The 15,599-nt window shown below is 40.0% G+C and overlaps 1 protein-coding gene across 1 annotated transcript in view; it reads left to right on the forward strand.

The window, feature by feature from the left end:
- BRSK2 (BR serine/threonine kinase 2) overlaps positions 1-15,599 on the forward strand; it is a 302,139-nt gene that overhangs the window by 238,071 nt on the left and 48,469 nt on the right. Inside the window, exons 12-15 of the mRNA XM_068683402.1 lie at positions 4,369-4,533; positions 5,228-5,325; positions 10,339-10,489; positions 14,428-14,493. Coding sequence (XP_068539503.1) covers positions 4,369-4,533; positions 5,228-5,325; positions 10,339-10,489; positions 14,428-14,493 — 480 coding nt within the window. The remainder of the gene's footprint in view (positions 1-4,368; positions 4,534-5,227; positions 5,326-10,338; positions 10,490-14,427; positions 14,494-15,599) is intronic.

The raw sequence follows: 15,599 nt of genomic DNA on the forward strand, positions 1-15,599 counted from the left end.
TTCTTGACAAGAAAGCTTTTGCTTGTTCCTTCTTGGCATCTTGGCTTTCCTCTGAAGTAGAAACAAAAATGATTATATTGATAAGTAAGCACCTGTGAACAAGAGATTTTCTGCCTCATAATCCCTACTCCTTCACAGCAAGCTAAGAGGCTGCTTCTGACCTTGTAACCTGTTGATGTGAGAGTAGTTCTGTGACTTGATTAAAAGCAGCAGTCTTGACAGTGAAACAGGAGGTCTGTGAGAAAGTACATGCCTGTCGAGTGGTTTGGGTGTAAGGAAGATTGATGGCTTTTAAAAGTGACCTTGCACTCTGTGTAGCCCTAATAGTATTTCAAGAAACCTAAGTAAATAACATTTTTTGTTTGTACTCACGATAACCCAATCAAACTAAGGAGAATACTTCACAGATATTAAATAAGGAAATTATGCTTTGATACTTGCTTCTGGGGGTCAATGTTCCTACACACTCCCTGGGTGGGTGATAAGAAAAGTCCTGCCTTCATAATCCTCCTCTCATTGCTCTTGGGAAATATTTGAGGATGATATGAACTGATATTTAAGCCTGTCACCAGGAAGAAAAAACACCTTTGTTTTGATTTGTTTTGTTTTCTCTAAATCTATCTTATGGGCACTGTTCACTTGCTGGCTTCACTGACTTCAATAGGACCCAAGGGCATTCAACAGTTTGTAGAATAACATGTTTTGTTCTTAGTTCACCTGAAATGGTGGTAGCACTCTGCCTGTGGCTTTTTCATGCGCTCTACAGTTACCGGCTGACATGGCACCTTTTAAAATCAGAGGACTTGAGTCTTGTTTGCTGCAGTTTTGTTTGTTTTTTTTTTTTTCATCTCTGATGGATAAATTGAGGGGAAAAATCTCTAATTGTAAATCTGAAATAGCCCTACTGTAACGTTGCAATAGAAAGCCCAAAAGTAAATTCTGGTTCTGTAAGACTAGACAGTTGATCCCCTTTGTTTCTTTATGGAGTAAAATCAGCTGACTTCAATTTCTCTGTCCTTTGATCAGAAGTGGAATAGGAAATAAAATTAAATGTCATTGATCACTTCTATTATTACTGTAACTATCCTCGAGATTTTAACCTGGAAGTTTTCACCTCAGAGGGTTATTGTCCCAGGCTTACATGCACAATTAGGCAGGTGTCATTTCATGACTTTATTCTAGATTTTAAATCTGAACATTTTTTCTTTGCAAACATAAGTGTTAGAGCATTTTCATGCACTTCTTGATGAAGGTCAGATTCTCTGATGACTCGCACAGTGAACAGGTTTTTACCCCAACGGAAATGGCATCTGAGGCCATTCTCATAAGTATAAACTGAGTTTTGCAAAAGCAAGTTCCTCCTACACTCCTGCTATAGTCAATAAAGAAAGAGAAAAGCTCCTCCAGAAGTCTGTTCAGATTGCCTAAAACAAAGTTTCTGCTTAAAATAGCTTTTTAAAGCTATATTTTTAAAGCGCTCTCTCTCATTCTCTACTGGCCATGGATTGACCTAAGGAGGTTAACCTCCTTTGGCTAAATTTAGTCTGTGAATAACCTTACCACCTCCAAAACTCTACTGCTTTCATCTGGTAATGTTTCACAGCCTCTTTGCATTCATTTTGCCTGGAAATATTGATGCTGACAGAGAAGGAGTGGTTACAAGTGTTTGCACACTGTAGCTGTTTTGCTCACATCTTTCATTTTCTCCCTATTTCACTTAACACTACTGTCCCATGTTAAATCTTTATTCTTCGTCATATATAAGTTACTGACCTGAAAGTTGTTCTCAGAACCCAATAAGTCATTTCACTTAATTCTTCAAATAAATATTCAGGATTTTGTAAAACTGGGGAAAAGATTTAATTGCAGTCTCAGCGGACAGAGAAAGAGGTCTTGAAAGTTGAAATCATGATTCATAAGCCTATAAAAAAGAAAAACCAAGGAGAAACCTTTCATCACCAACCTCCAGTTCTTCATACTCTCCCACCCAAATTAATTCAGTGAGGTTTTTTAAGCCTTTTTAATTTAAACCATTTATTTTTACTTCAAGCACAGGTTATCTTAAATCAGCAAATAAACATCAGATGTTTTCACCTTTTTGTACTAAAGCAAGAGGGCAAATAAATTTAGCTATTATGGTAAATGCATACTTCAGTAACGCTGAGTTATTGCCCTAATTGTGGAGGTACCAAATTTACTAAAATCAAAAGAAGAATGGTACCCGTGCTGCTTCGCTTTGCTCTGATGTAAATGTGCATCTCAGTGAGATTCACGAGGGAATTTCATGGAGAGACTGAAAAAGTCCGCCCTGTTCTGGAATCACATCCATTGTATGCACCGTTCCTCACAAAAGAGGCAGGGTTTAAAAGCAGCAATTACATTCATGCAGGCCTTTAAAAAATATACGTGATTTGCAGTATTCATTGGGTGACATTGTTTGATATCTATGTGGGTTGAAATGCAACAAATTTGTCACTCTCTACCAGACTGAGAATGGAACAGGCAATACAGGCATGCCAATCACGGCACAGACCGGTGATTTTCATTTCCCGACGCAATGAATGCATTGCCAAATGATGAGGCACCTCTTTGCAGATTTTTCTTGTACCTGATGAGGAGGTGTGAATATTCCTGCCTATGTCTGAGGCTGACCAGGTGCCGGGCATAAGGAAAAGCCACTTTTCCCTGCACAGAAGATACCAAGCTGTGCTCTTGAGAAATGGCACCCAAGCTGATAGCTGTAAAAGATGCTTGCAGGTGATATTCCGCTGTAGGCTAGGGCAACAAGTAGGAAACCCAAAATTTCTGGGAATTTTCCAAAACAATAATTTCTTCTTAGTCTCTTAAATTACCTTAAGGACCTCTGTTTTTAATGTAATAAATTATTAATGAAGTCTGTTCCTTCTAAAAATGAACTCCAGATCATTAAAAAACAAAATCTCAGCTGCTGTCCGAAGGTCCATCCTGCAAGAATTTATCTTAATGACAATGTCATCAGTGGCTTTAACAGCCAAGGTTATGGTCTAGTCTTTGCTTATTACCTGCTGGGAGCTAAATCTTGACACACTTTGACTAATAACGAGCTGTAAGAGTAGCTACCTCCTAAAGGCAGGGCAGGGCACTCATGGAATAAGATGTTTCTTTAGTTGGACAAGATTTCCAAATTTAACCATTAGATTCGGGACTATGGTCATTGCACAAGACATAGAGACTTCTGTGAGACTCCAAGGAGGCATCAGCCCTATAAACAACAAACGCAGCCTGGACACAACAGTCATACATTGACATCACATAAAGGAAAGGGAGGACCTCACCTGAAGAATATGAAAGCCTCAACGTCACACAGAACATCCACTAAGAAATAGCTAAGAGCCTGGATAGGCAGGTGCTCTGACCAAAACACCACCACCACCAAACCCACCTCTTTAGGTGGATAGAATTGACCTAGGTTGCTCCTTTCCCAGCTAAACAAAAGCAAAGGTTATCCAGGGTGCAACAATATGTAGCGTTCAGTCTGTTATAGATGTCATGACATCTTGACCTGTTTCTTACATTATGGGCTTTTAACTGCAACAGATAATCTGCATTTCCTGAGTCCAGTCAATAGAGTGAGAGGATTGTACAGGAAGCCTGTGTTAACTACTTTTCGAAGAGTAATATGCTCTACCACTAATGGATGTTCCTAGGTTAGCCACTGACCTCAGGCATCACACTTGAGCCAGAAGTTTCAAATTTGCATTTCTGAAGAGAAGCGGAGTTGTATTTAGGAATATAAATAAAGAAACCGGTTTCCCCAAAAAAATCCTCTAAAGTGTGTTAAATATGTACCTCAACAGTGAGGTCTCTTAAATCGCCTTGGAAGTTTCTAAGTATTAAATGGTTGCAGTGCCGGTTGTAAAGAGCTGGTGAAACGCAGCGAGGTTTTGTTCTCACAGCTCGTTGTTTGAAGGGGAATCGTTCAGCTTGTGCTTCCCAGCCCGACTGCCTGAGTCTGGCCTGCTGATGAGACAGCGTCTCTAAAACCATGTAGTGTTGTAGAAATGTTTGGCATTAGGATGCTGAACAGCTGCTTACATTATGAGGGCACTGGTAAGTGAAGTTCCTGCTGCCTTTCTGACTGAATGCAGATATTTCTCATTAAAGACCAAATCCACAAGGTGATGGTCACTCTCAGCCTTCAATGCGGTGTCTTCTGAAAAGAATATCTGTCTGGTTGCAAGATCTGGTCTCTCAGTGGGGATTTAACAAGCTATTTCCATCTGGTGCTGCAGGCTGTGTTTCAGAGTACGGGTTCATTTGTGACTCATGTTTCTTTTCTCTCCTTCTTTCCCTGCCCCCTTTCTCTCTCTCATTTTCTTTCCTCTGCAGAGGTGGTAAGAATGAACCAGAACCAGAGCAACCAATCCCTCGAAAGGTGCAGATTCGTTCTCTCCCTTCCTTGGAGGATATCGATCCAGACGTGTTAGATAGCATGCACTCGTTAGGCTGCTTCCGTGACCGAAATAAACTCTTACAGGACTTGTTGTCAGAAGAGTAAGCACTTGCTCAGTCTTAATATTAGTTGGATGTCCAGGGCTGGGATGCTTACAAACCTGGGGAAAGGTGGAAATTGTTTTACTGTGTCTCTTGCTATGAGGGACCTGTAGCAACATCTCACTCTCTAGCTGCTCAGCAGCCAGTGATGTTCTGGGAGGGAGCAAGGGGTCACTGAGCTTTCCTAACACTTGGTGTCAGTGGTGGAATATTGTTGTCTCTTCCCTCACTGCTGGGCATGGTAATTTCACAAAAAGATGGGCCTTGCAGTCCAGATGGGGAGGTGTCGGTGCTGCTATTTGTGTTGGATATGCCTTTGTGAGCAAACTGTTACTTATTTCAAACTTATGCCAGAGAGCTTTTGTGTTTCCTGAGGTGTTACCAGGGACACATAGTGGGAAAAAGCTCAGGAAATATGTCTTGTGCCACTCTTCAGCTTCTTGCAGATGTATTACCTCATCTGTCCTGTAGCTCTGTTCCAGATGTGTAATGTGGGAATCGTATTTTCTTCTCTCATGAGCTGCTTGTTGGAGACAGCAAGGTTCTCAAAAGCTTTGTGGGTTATATATCTAGTTGTCAGGCATTTCCAGCTTATTTAGAATAACTGTAACTATTTGTTTGATGAGAAAGGTTTGTTTACACATTTTTGCTTTTTTATCTTCAAATTTAAAGATATTTTCCTTTTTTTTTTCAGAGAAAACCAAGAGAAAATGATTTATTTTCTTCTGCTTGACCGGAAGGAGAGGTATCCCAGTCATGAAGATGAGGATCTTCCCCCTAGGAATGAAATAGGTACTGCAGATAAGACCTCTGTCATCACAAACACATCTTAAGTAGTTCCTCTTTGCCTTTTTGTTTTTTAATATCCTCAAACCCTAGCATTACTATTACTTTTCCACTGAAACAGTGCACAGCGCTGGTGAGAATCTGCAGCCTGAGGCAAGCAGGTCTATTTTCTGGTTACAGGGCTTCATTCTTCAGGACATAATCTGTGTCAGTGCAGAAACATCCAAGTTGGTTTTGAATCAGAAATCATAAAAAATACCATGTGGACCCACAAGCTGCCTCCATGCAAGTAGATGAAGTTTAGGAGCATTGTAATGTAATGGCAGAATTTTGTAATTACTAATCTACATGCAGTATTGCAGAAGCGCTGCTTCTGGACTTGTGCTAGTAAGACTGTGTAGCATTACATCCCGATAAAGTTATATGTGTACACATCCTCTTTTCTATAGGTAAATACATACACTGTTAGAAGTATGAATAGTATCACTGGCCTGTTTATGGTACGTACATTGCACCACCATGTTTTTAGACTATCTTAAAAAGATTTTGAAACCTTAATAGCAGTAAGATTACATATCTCTTAAAACTCCTGTGATAATGTTTTATTCCTGAAGAATTATTTGTTAGTATTTTAGAGTACTGTTGATCACTAAGGACTACACTAATCCAGACAACAGGAAAAATGCTCCCCTAAGGAGCTAACTATGTAAGTGACTCTTGCTCTGCACAGCGACAAAAGTTTAACTAATAAAGCACTACTCACTTCTATCAATTACCTGAAATAGCATTTTTATATACTAGTGTTGTGATTTTTAGGTCTTGTATTTCAGCACTTTGAAGGCTAGAAGCAAAGTGCTCTTTATTCTCACTGGAAAGCTTGTAATCTCCCAGGCCTACAGGGCAGTGGTATATTGAACTATATGTTTGCTAATACTGAACTGAATGATTACATTATCAAAGTTCCAGGCTCCAGGCCCAATAATTTTACAGAGAAATCTCGTCTGTGGGGGATGAAATGGAAATTCTGAGTCAACACAGTAATTTTTTAAATGCTTACCTGAATGGAGCTGCAGAAAATATGTTAGCAAGTATCCTGAGGAAGATGGGTTGTTGTGTCTACTGCGGGTGCTCCGGTCAAAAGGCCCTTTCTCTGTGCAGTTTGTCTTCTAACACTTTACTCATCAGGTTTTGACTCAGATTATCCTGCAATGTAAAGACACCACCATCTTGTTTTAGAAATGCTTCTGTCATAAAAAAAGAAGCAAGATGACTAGAATGTTCATATCCAGCATGTAGGCGAATACACAGCCATGACCGTAACACAGCATATATATCTCTTCCACATGTGTTTTCATGTGTTGAACTGTTCTCCACTCCTGATTTTTATTTTTATTTTTTGTGCAAGGGGTGAAAATGTTCCCCATCAGGGAAACACTACCCTGAATGTATCTTTGTGCTGCATTAGCACATTTTAGACTCGGAGCATTATTCTTTGAGAGTTTGTAAGTTGTATTTTGTCTTCCACAGGGGGTTTCCACCTCCTCTGTTCCCAGCAGTATTTCTGAGAACATGGGGCAAGGTTTAATTAAGAGCAGTCATGCTTCTGATGAGTGTCTCATCATTAGCCATTAGCAATGGCTTAGCACAAACAGAGAAGAGCAGAGAAAAGGTAATGGATTTAATATTAGCAGGTTGAAGAAACCACATTTGTGAGAGTTGTGTATTGCCTGAGCTCTTGCCAGGGGAAAAAAAAAATAAGAAAGGTGCATCTCATTATATTTTGCTTTTTCCTCTTTCTTCCAAAACATGGAAATGAGAAATTTCTCAGTAAAATATGTGAATGTCAACTAATGTCTCCCTGAGCAAAAGGCTTCTGTGTAGTGGAAATTCTTAATAAACTAGAGAACAAGAGATTGAGCCAGAGTTGCCCTATTAGGATATAGGTGCCTCATTCAAACTCAGAAGATGAAACTTTCCTGCCTTTCAGATGAATACTGTTATAATTGGATTATTATCTACATGATACTGCCTTTCTCTGTTAAAAACAAAACCAAAACAAAACAAAATTAAGAATGGCTTCACTTTTCTGATGTGAAATGAAAGGAAAATACTTCTCCAAAACTGCCACATCCAGACCAGGACTTGAATTTGGGTTTTCGTTTTGTTTCCCTGTGAAATATTTCCAGAGACTCAAAAACAGAAGTGTGCACACTGGAGGTTTTCCTATTTTTAATTCCTGTGCTGCTGCAAAATCTCCAACTGTTCTTATATGCCACCACTTTAGTCTTTATGGCAGGATGGCTGTATACTTTAGAATCTTTAGACTTGACATTGATGACAGACTCAGTACCCTGTGGTTTCTTATTCAGACCATTTTAAAAAATATTTATGGCACTTGACAACCTTATCCATGTATAGTGTAGGTTTGTAGCCAATTTCAAGAGGAATCAAATACCAGTGTTAGAAGATCAACTACATCAATGCAAACTTCTGGATGTATTTTCCATCAAACCTTTCTGAATTGCTGTTGTTGAATTTATGGGTGTGTTTCACCACCTGCTCCTTTTGCTTATTCCCTCTATTTGAAAGTTTAAAATACAGATTGGAAATCAGTATCTTCCAACGTATTGAGCAAAGATTGATATAAAAGAATGATTTAGCTTGTTAGCAATATCCTTATCTTCTTTAATTGCTCTGTTGATTCCCTTATAGTCCTTCTGGCTACTATCCTTCTTTCAATCTTTCTTTTTTTGATGGCTATACAAAACGCTGTTCAAGTCTTTGGCTCATTTTTCTTCAAATTCCTTTTTAGCTCTTTTTAATGTCCACCTTATATTTGGCCTAACTATCACTTTTGCAACTGTCACTTGGCTGAATTTCCATTTTCTAAAGTGTTCTGTTTTAAACATGCATGGATGAAATTGCCTTTAAAAAATCTTCTCATATGTTTTTCTTGCCTTTTTCCTTCTCCTTGTTTAGACTCTATTATTAACTAACCTTGATGCCGTCTGAGCTTACTCATCTCCTTTCTTTTGACTTTAGATGCTTGCTTCGTTTTCCTTCTTCATTCTCTTTCCTCATCTTCCAACTTCATTTTTTTTCCTTTCTTTAATTCAACTGCACTTTTTTCCTTTCATTTCTAATGTCTCATATCCCTCTAGGAATCTTTATATTTACTCTCTTGTGGATACCAAATTTAATTTCATTCTGGTTATGTGAGTTAGTCATCTGTAATCACACTTCTTACACCAGCATTTGTTCTGTAGGATGGATCCTTTCTTGTTCTTTGAACTTGTTTGAAGAAGCAGGAATTTGAAATGTCTAAATCCTGTCCTAGCTTATTGTTGACCACGTCTCTGTGTGCAACTGAAGTGAAGTCACTCAATACAACTGTTTTATTAGGTTTATCTTCCACTATTTTTCCCTTAACTTTATGCACTGTGTTTTTTTTCCTACTCTGAAGATGATTGCCCCTGCTGGTGTTTTCTAGTATATTTTTATTGCTGAAAGTAGTTAGAAATGGAGTGAGATACAACTGTTTATTTTCTAACTCATTTTTAACAGAATTATTATTATAATACACGTAATACTTCTATAGTAACACACTCAGTTGTTATTACTAGCCCGTTTGCATTAGGGCTGTATTTACACATGCTCATTGTTTCAAGAATAAGCCTTGAGTCAAAGGAACCGTATTCTAAAAAGCATGATGTAAGAGAGAGAAGAAACAAGCAAGTAGGCAGGGGCTGAGGACGTCAGGGTAATGAAAATAACACCAGATTAGGCAGTACTGATCTAACTGTGGCAGTAGTGATATAATAGTCAAATATAGCATTATTGGTTTTACAAAGAAATCCTGGCAGACAAAGAAGCCTTAGGGACTGGACACTGTGAGCCTCTTTTTGACTGAAGAGGTGAAGGATGCCTTTTCTTACAGGTGGTCACTCTCCACTAAAATTAAAAATGTGCCTATAAACAGAGGCAGGGTACTGAAATGGCCCAACCAAAGCAAGAAAATCTTTCCCTATTTATTTTTCAGCTTTCTTCTTTACTGTTTTGATGCTATCAGATATGTTAGTAATAAAAGAACTCAGCAGGTCTGCATTTGGCTCCCTGCATCACCATGAAGGTGTGTATAGTTTGGCAAGTCACCTTGGAGCACTTTCTGTTACGCAGTTTGGTGTCTAAAGACTTTCCAGAGCAACTTAGGAGCTTCTCAAAACTGCAGTAAATGTTTGTCTGCACCTTTATGTATGAAATGTCTTTAAATATCTCATTCTTATACCTCAGCTTTCACTCTGTAGAATAAAAGTAGCACTTCCATACATCATAGGAATGTTACACAATAAAAAGTATAAAGCACTTCAGTTACTATAGCAGTAAAAGCTGTATGATGACCTCCGAGATAAATTTCAGTAGCTCTCATCAGAGATTCATCTCAGGTAGACAAGAATGTTTAATTTGTAATGCTGAAGGAGGAAAATATAAAACAGCAGGGAAAACCTGAAATCTAATCTTGAAGATGCAAAAAAAGGATGTGTTTTCAGAAGAGAATGTGAGTCTGAATTTAGAATCTACTTATGTCCTTGTGTCACGTTTAATTTAGCTAGCATGGACATTGAAAGCAAGCTCTAGCTACCTGAGTGCATGAGCAGAATCCCTGGATAGCATACGCTCTAGCTAGCAGCTTTCTGCTATAGCCCATGCTATCATCTTGCTATTACTGTTATCAGCTTTGTAAGGTAATTTGTGCAGGCTGTGCTATAGTTGTACCTTTATTTTACAGTGCTCGTACATTCAGGACAGTAGCAATACTCCTTTTTTCTGCAGATGGATTGCAACTTATGTCTTAATGCTTGTAAATTTGGAAGAAAAGAGGCTGCAAATGTTCATCTCCATCACGAAGATACCTATCTCTGTAGGGGGGTGTGAGAGTGAGATTGGTGAGAGAGGACTGATCCAAGCTTTGTGAGGTAAATCACAGCCAGATTCAGCTGACAGTGTTTTCTTTTTGTAAAGATCCCCCCCGGAAGCGTGTGGACTCCCCAATGCTGAACAGGCATGGGAAGCGGCGGCCAGAAAGGAAGTCGATGGAGGTTCTCAGCGTGACAGATGGCGGCTCCCCAGTCCCTGCTCGCAGAGCTATTGAAATGGCACAACATGGACAGAGGTGGGTCTCTCCTTTACCCAAGAGCTGAGAGTCCCTCCTGGCTTTGTTACCCTCTTTTATGTTGTACATACAAAGGAGCTGTGGAGCTTTTCTGTTCATAGCAGCATTCATAACAACCTCCAAGCACACTTGCAACATGATCTGGCAGCCAACAGCGCTTATGCACACAGGAGCAGAAGCCCTGCCAGGGGCTTAAGAGCTCTGTTTGCTTGCAACTGTTTCTCAGGAAATGGCTCTGTCCTCTGGGCAAGATTCATCTCATCTCATTTTAAGTGTCCAGAACATAGGGATTCAGTCTGAGCTAGATGCACAGGCTGTCACTCTAGGCAGTGGGGACAGATGAGGACTTTGAAAGATCTTAGATACATATGTCCTCTGTTCCAACAATCTTAGTATAAATTATGCTCTGGTCATTCTTCTCTGTCTCCATAGCCTACAGCAGGAATCTAGATGACTCTCTTGGATTAGGTACCTAGCTTTTAGGAACCTGAAGTTAAATGAGATGAACCTCACCATCCACGTTGCTAGAACAGCTTGACTCTGGAAAGCTCTGTCCAGGCATCTGTGGATACTTCTAAAATGTGCTGTCAGAGCCAACACTCATCTGACCCACATAAATTACCAACTGTCTGTATAGCATTGAAACAAGTATGATTTTACTTCTTTTCTCTCAGAGGAAGTGTTAGTCTTGTGGAGAAACAGCAGAGGAGCATGGTGTTTCCTCAAGGCATGCTCTGTGAGAATAAGTGAACTGTGGAAGTTCACATATATGAACAATGGAAGTTGTTTCCTCAGTCGCTATGCCTACCCTAAAGGAAGCACATGCATTTAGTTTTACACTTGTATAAATCAATCAGTACTAAAGAACATTTCATAAATGTGTATGCTGGTGATGCTGTAACTTCTGTTTCAGCTTTATGACATGATTACTTTTGTTTAGCTGTTAAGATCTGCTCAAAATGAGCTTGCTGTGCCTGCTCAGAAACTCCCTTTGCTGACTGAGAACTGTGTGAAGAACATGGAAAAATTTCATGTCCAGAGTCCCCTAGATCTTCTGGAAAGTTTTACTGACAACTGTTGCAGTTCAGTCTATAGGGAGGAAAAAATGTTGATTTTGAGGATCTTGCTAGGACTTCAGACCAGATGTATGGCCTTGAGATACACTGCCTGAAAGATTTTTCATTGTGTTGTAGGTTGGAAACCTGTCTCGAGTGTGTGGTTTGCTTTGATATTCAATGAGGTCTGGGCTAAGGAAGCATTTAGGGCAGGATGTATTCTCAGTGTCCCTCATAGGCCTCAAAGTGATAGGGACTAATGCAAGGCTGACAAACAGTTGCTCACTCCTTGTTCAACTTACAGTGTTTAATCTGGTATCCAGTAGAGGTCTGGGCCATGAAGCTCCCAGAAATGAGACAGACAGAGGTGAATCACTTCTCCCCACCCCAAGGCTGCCTGTGAGTTGCAGTGCTCTGCAGCTGTTTGCAGTAACTGTCCAACTGGGTGGAACAAATAGGAAGTGGTGAGATGAACAATCAAAGGTAATGATTCAGTCATGTTCATCCAGCCTAGAACGTGTTAGATTGATCCTGAAATTTTCTGAGAGCTGAAATCTTCTCTTCCAGCTCTCAGCTTTGCTTTTGGATTCAAAAACGCTGAAGAAGCAAAGCTGCATCTCATTATCCAAAGTATTTCTTTGGCTTTTAAATGCCTCACTCAATTCTGCAGATGAGAAAGCATTTAAAGTCAAACATCTGAGATGAGTGCAGAGCAGAGGGGAGACATAGCCAGGTGGCATATCAGTAAGGAAGGACTTTGGCTTATAAGAAGTGAAACATGCCAGGCACAAAAGAGATAGAGGAAAATGTGTACCACACAGCTCAGGGCTGGACATAAGGTGTGATTAAGGGTGGAGGAAGGGATGTAATAACACCATGATTGATGATGATGAGCTTGGTAGAGCTTGTTTTGGAAGGGGTTAAAGGGAAGATGTTATTTTACTCTATGTCTGAGCTTCCATAATTCATACCATTCCACATCCACAGACAACAATGGCACATTTTGTGTTGCTGGCAGCACAGTCGTTTATAACGTGAACTGGCTTCATTAACAAACACCACTGCATGGGGATTGTCTGGGGACGATGCATTGCTGATGGGGCACCATCTGTCAGAGCAGTCAGTAACAAAATGACAAGTGCCTTCCACCAAGACTGAAGGATTTTTAATGGCTAGCTGCATATTATTTTCCATGAAATGACCCACTGAGAGTGGATTTTACAGCACTAGGTCTTAGATCCCAGAAGTGGATGCTTTTTTTTTGAAGAATGACATTTTTTGGTCTGGATAGATGACTATTCAATGCTTTTATCCTACAATACTAGGAAAACAGGGAGGTAGACGATGGAAACAGGCCTCTTATTTAGACACAAAAGACTTGTGCAAACATCTGGAGACACAGAGCCATTACTTCTTTCTTAAGGTAGCAGAGATACTCTTCTAACCAGTGGGCAGAACACACCCATGTTTGTTGTGATTTAGTCCTACGTTCCCTTTTCCAGTAGTGAACAGATGTTTTCTTGCATAAAGGGGATTGTAACCTCTGGTTTTATGCGTCTGTGTGATGAACTGTGCTTTTGGTAATAAAGTGGGGTCCTTACAAGCGTCTTGTCTTGGCTTGTTTAAGGGCACATCTTTCCATTGAGGTTTAAGTCTCGGCAGTCATACAGGCTGACAAAGTATTAGGTGAAAAACATAGTCCTTTAGTGATTTAGTTCTGGGTGGTGTAGGAGAGGAATTCAACACAAGGACCGCTTTTTGAGCTTACAGACTCCTTGAGATGTTTGTGCTGACCTCTCCAAGTGTTCTTCATTGGGTCTTTGATGATGTATGATAAAATAAATGTGCACAAACACTGGCCACCCTAAAACTGGTGACTAACTATTGTTGATTCGTGGTTTTCGCTACTAGCTGTCAACTAAAGGTGTTCATAATTACATTTTATTTGATTCTGCTTTTTTTGGTATCCACACTTCTCAGCCTATCTGGTATTTCACTGAAATGTCAAAAGAAAAGAGGTAGGTTCTGAGCGTAGTTTAACACCAGCTAATTTGGCCTCTGTGCCAAAATCAGACAGGCAAGGGAGAATTCTGTGGGAACTAGAATCCTGTGGGGATATGCCAGAAATTTTCAGCAGCTTTTCTGTGAGAGTCCAAAAACTGTTCTAAAATGAGCTTCATTAACTATGCATTTTCTTCTGGCTATTGAAGTGAATAGCTTGCATGAAAGATCAACTAACATTAGAAAACAGTGTTCTGCGAAACAGTGAAGCATATTACCAGTGAAACATGTTACAGAGAGCTGCCCTTTTAGCAAGGCAGAGGGAATTTTGCTTCTAAGCTTCAGGGATTCACACCCAAGATTATAAAGAAGGACATTTCTCTATACACTGAGTATAGGGAAGAGAGCTGGGAGTAAGTGGTAATAGACCTACAATTTAGAATACAAAATGGATTACTTTTCCTCTAAGAGTCTCTGTGGCCTAATTTGAACCTTTTCCCATATCATGCTTAGTGTTGAGATCTGCTAGACAAGTCTGAGTAAAGAGTGCTATGCAATCTGTGCCTTCAGGCACGTTCTATATGCTCCGGACAATGTGACAAAGTAGATTGTACCTGGGTTTTCAACTGGATAGAGAAGAGCAGGGTTTAAAAGTATGTTTGGGTGAAGTCCTCTTAGACCTCAGAAGTCAGGTGGAGATAACGAACTTCAGCAGTGTGTAGGCTTGAGCCATAGCTGGAAAGTAAAATAAAGGTTCCAGAGCATTGCTTTAAAAGGGGAGGATGGGTTGGGGGGGCTGGGTGTCCAGCATTGCTTCAGGTGACTCTTTTTTATAAATGTCCACACTAGTAACTCTGTTTTCTCGCTTTGTTCCTGCCATAGTAAAACAATGTTCAGTAAAAGCCTGGATATCTCTGAAGCCAATCCCAAATTCAACAAAGAAGAAAGGTATAAACACTGACAATATGTTCCTCTCCTCTACCTCACTGCTGAGACCTTAAAGATGCAGTACTTACCTTCTCTGTGTGGGGACATAGCTGTTCTCTCCTTAGAGAGAAACAATGAGGGTGGGATATTTACAGTCCCACACTACATATATTTTTGTATAGTTCCATACATTTGAGGCTATCCCCAATGCAGCTTGTGACTGTACTGTTTTCCCCACTAAAATGTCATCCTGCCATTACTTCTGGTTTAGTCCTGCCCCAAGTTAGGATGCCCAGGCTAGAAGTTGTATTTGCTAGGACTGCTTTGGGAATATAAAACGCTAAGAAAGCCCAGGGTGCTTCATTCTCAGCACTAGAAGCAGCAGTACAACTGAGTCAGCAAAAGCAGTGGTAGGAAACTTTGGAAATCCTGACTGACAGAACAGAACATTAAATGCCTTTAGGTAAGAGCCAAACTCTTTAAGCAGCCTGGCTGCATCACAGAACACGAGAGGAGAAGATCATTGAAAGAAAGGGGGTTTGGAGGATGATTCCAGTCTAGCAGTCTAACAGATGCTGAAGAATAACTAAAAGAGTAACTCCCAACTGTGAATAAAGGCACAGCAGAAGACATACAGGCCACCAGATTTAGGGAGTTTTAGTGGACTCACTTAAGTTTGAGTCCATGAACAAAAAAAAGAAATTTAAGGGGAGGTTGTTGGTGGACATGGAATTCCGAAAATTTCAGTCTCAGAGGAAGAGAGTTCTTCTCAAATGCTAAAAGTTGGCATCTGGATGGATAATTCTTCATTTATAATATGATCCTCACACATTTTGGACAAACACTCAGCTTATCTGAGATCAGCAGCTTGAGATTTAGGACTGTTCCATATGATTCAGAAAGGGGGAAGTGGTGAATTCCTTAAAGGAACCAACCTGAGGACTCAGCTAACCTTTCTCTCCATTTCCCCTTTTAATGTAAGCCTTTCTACTTTAAGATAAATGTGGTGTTTAAGCCACAGGAGACTCCTAGGATGTAAGGACAGCCCCTGTTTTGGCCTTCTGCAGACTGAGACAATCCTTTGTGGGCAGTGTTTCAAATCTTGTACCTGCCACAGTGAAGACCAA

Source organism: Anas acuta, chromosome 5, assembly GCF_963932015.1.
Source record: "Anas acuta chromosome 5, bAnaAcu1.1, whole genome shotgun sequence".
In the NCBI taxonomy this organism is placed as follows: domain Eukaryota; kingdom Metazoa; phylum Chordata; class Aves; order Anseriformes; family Anatidae; genus Anas; species Anas acuta.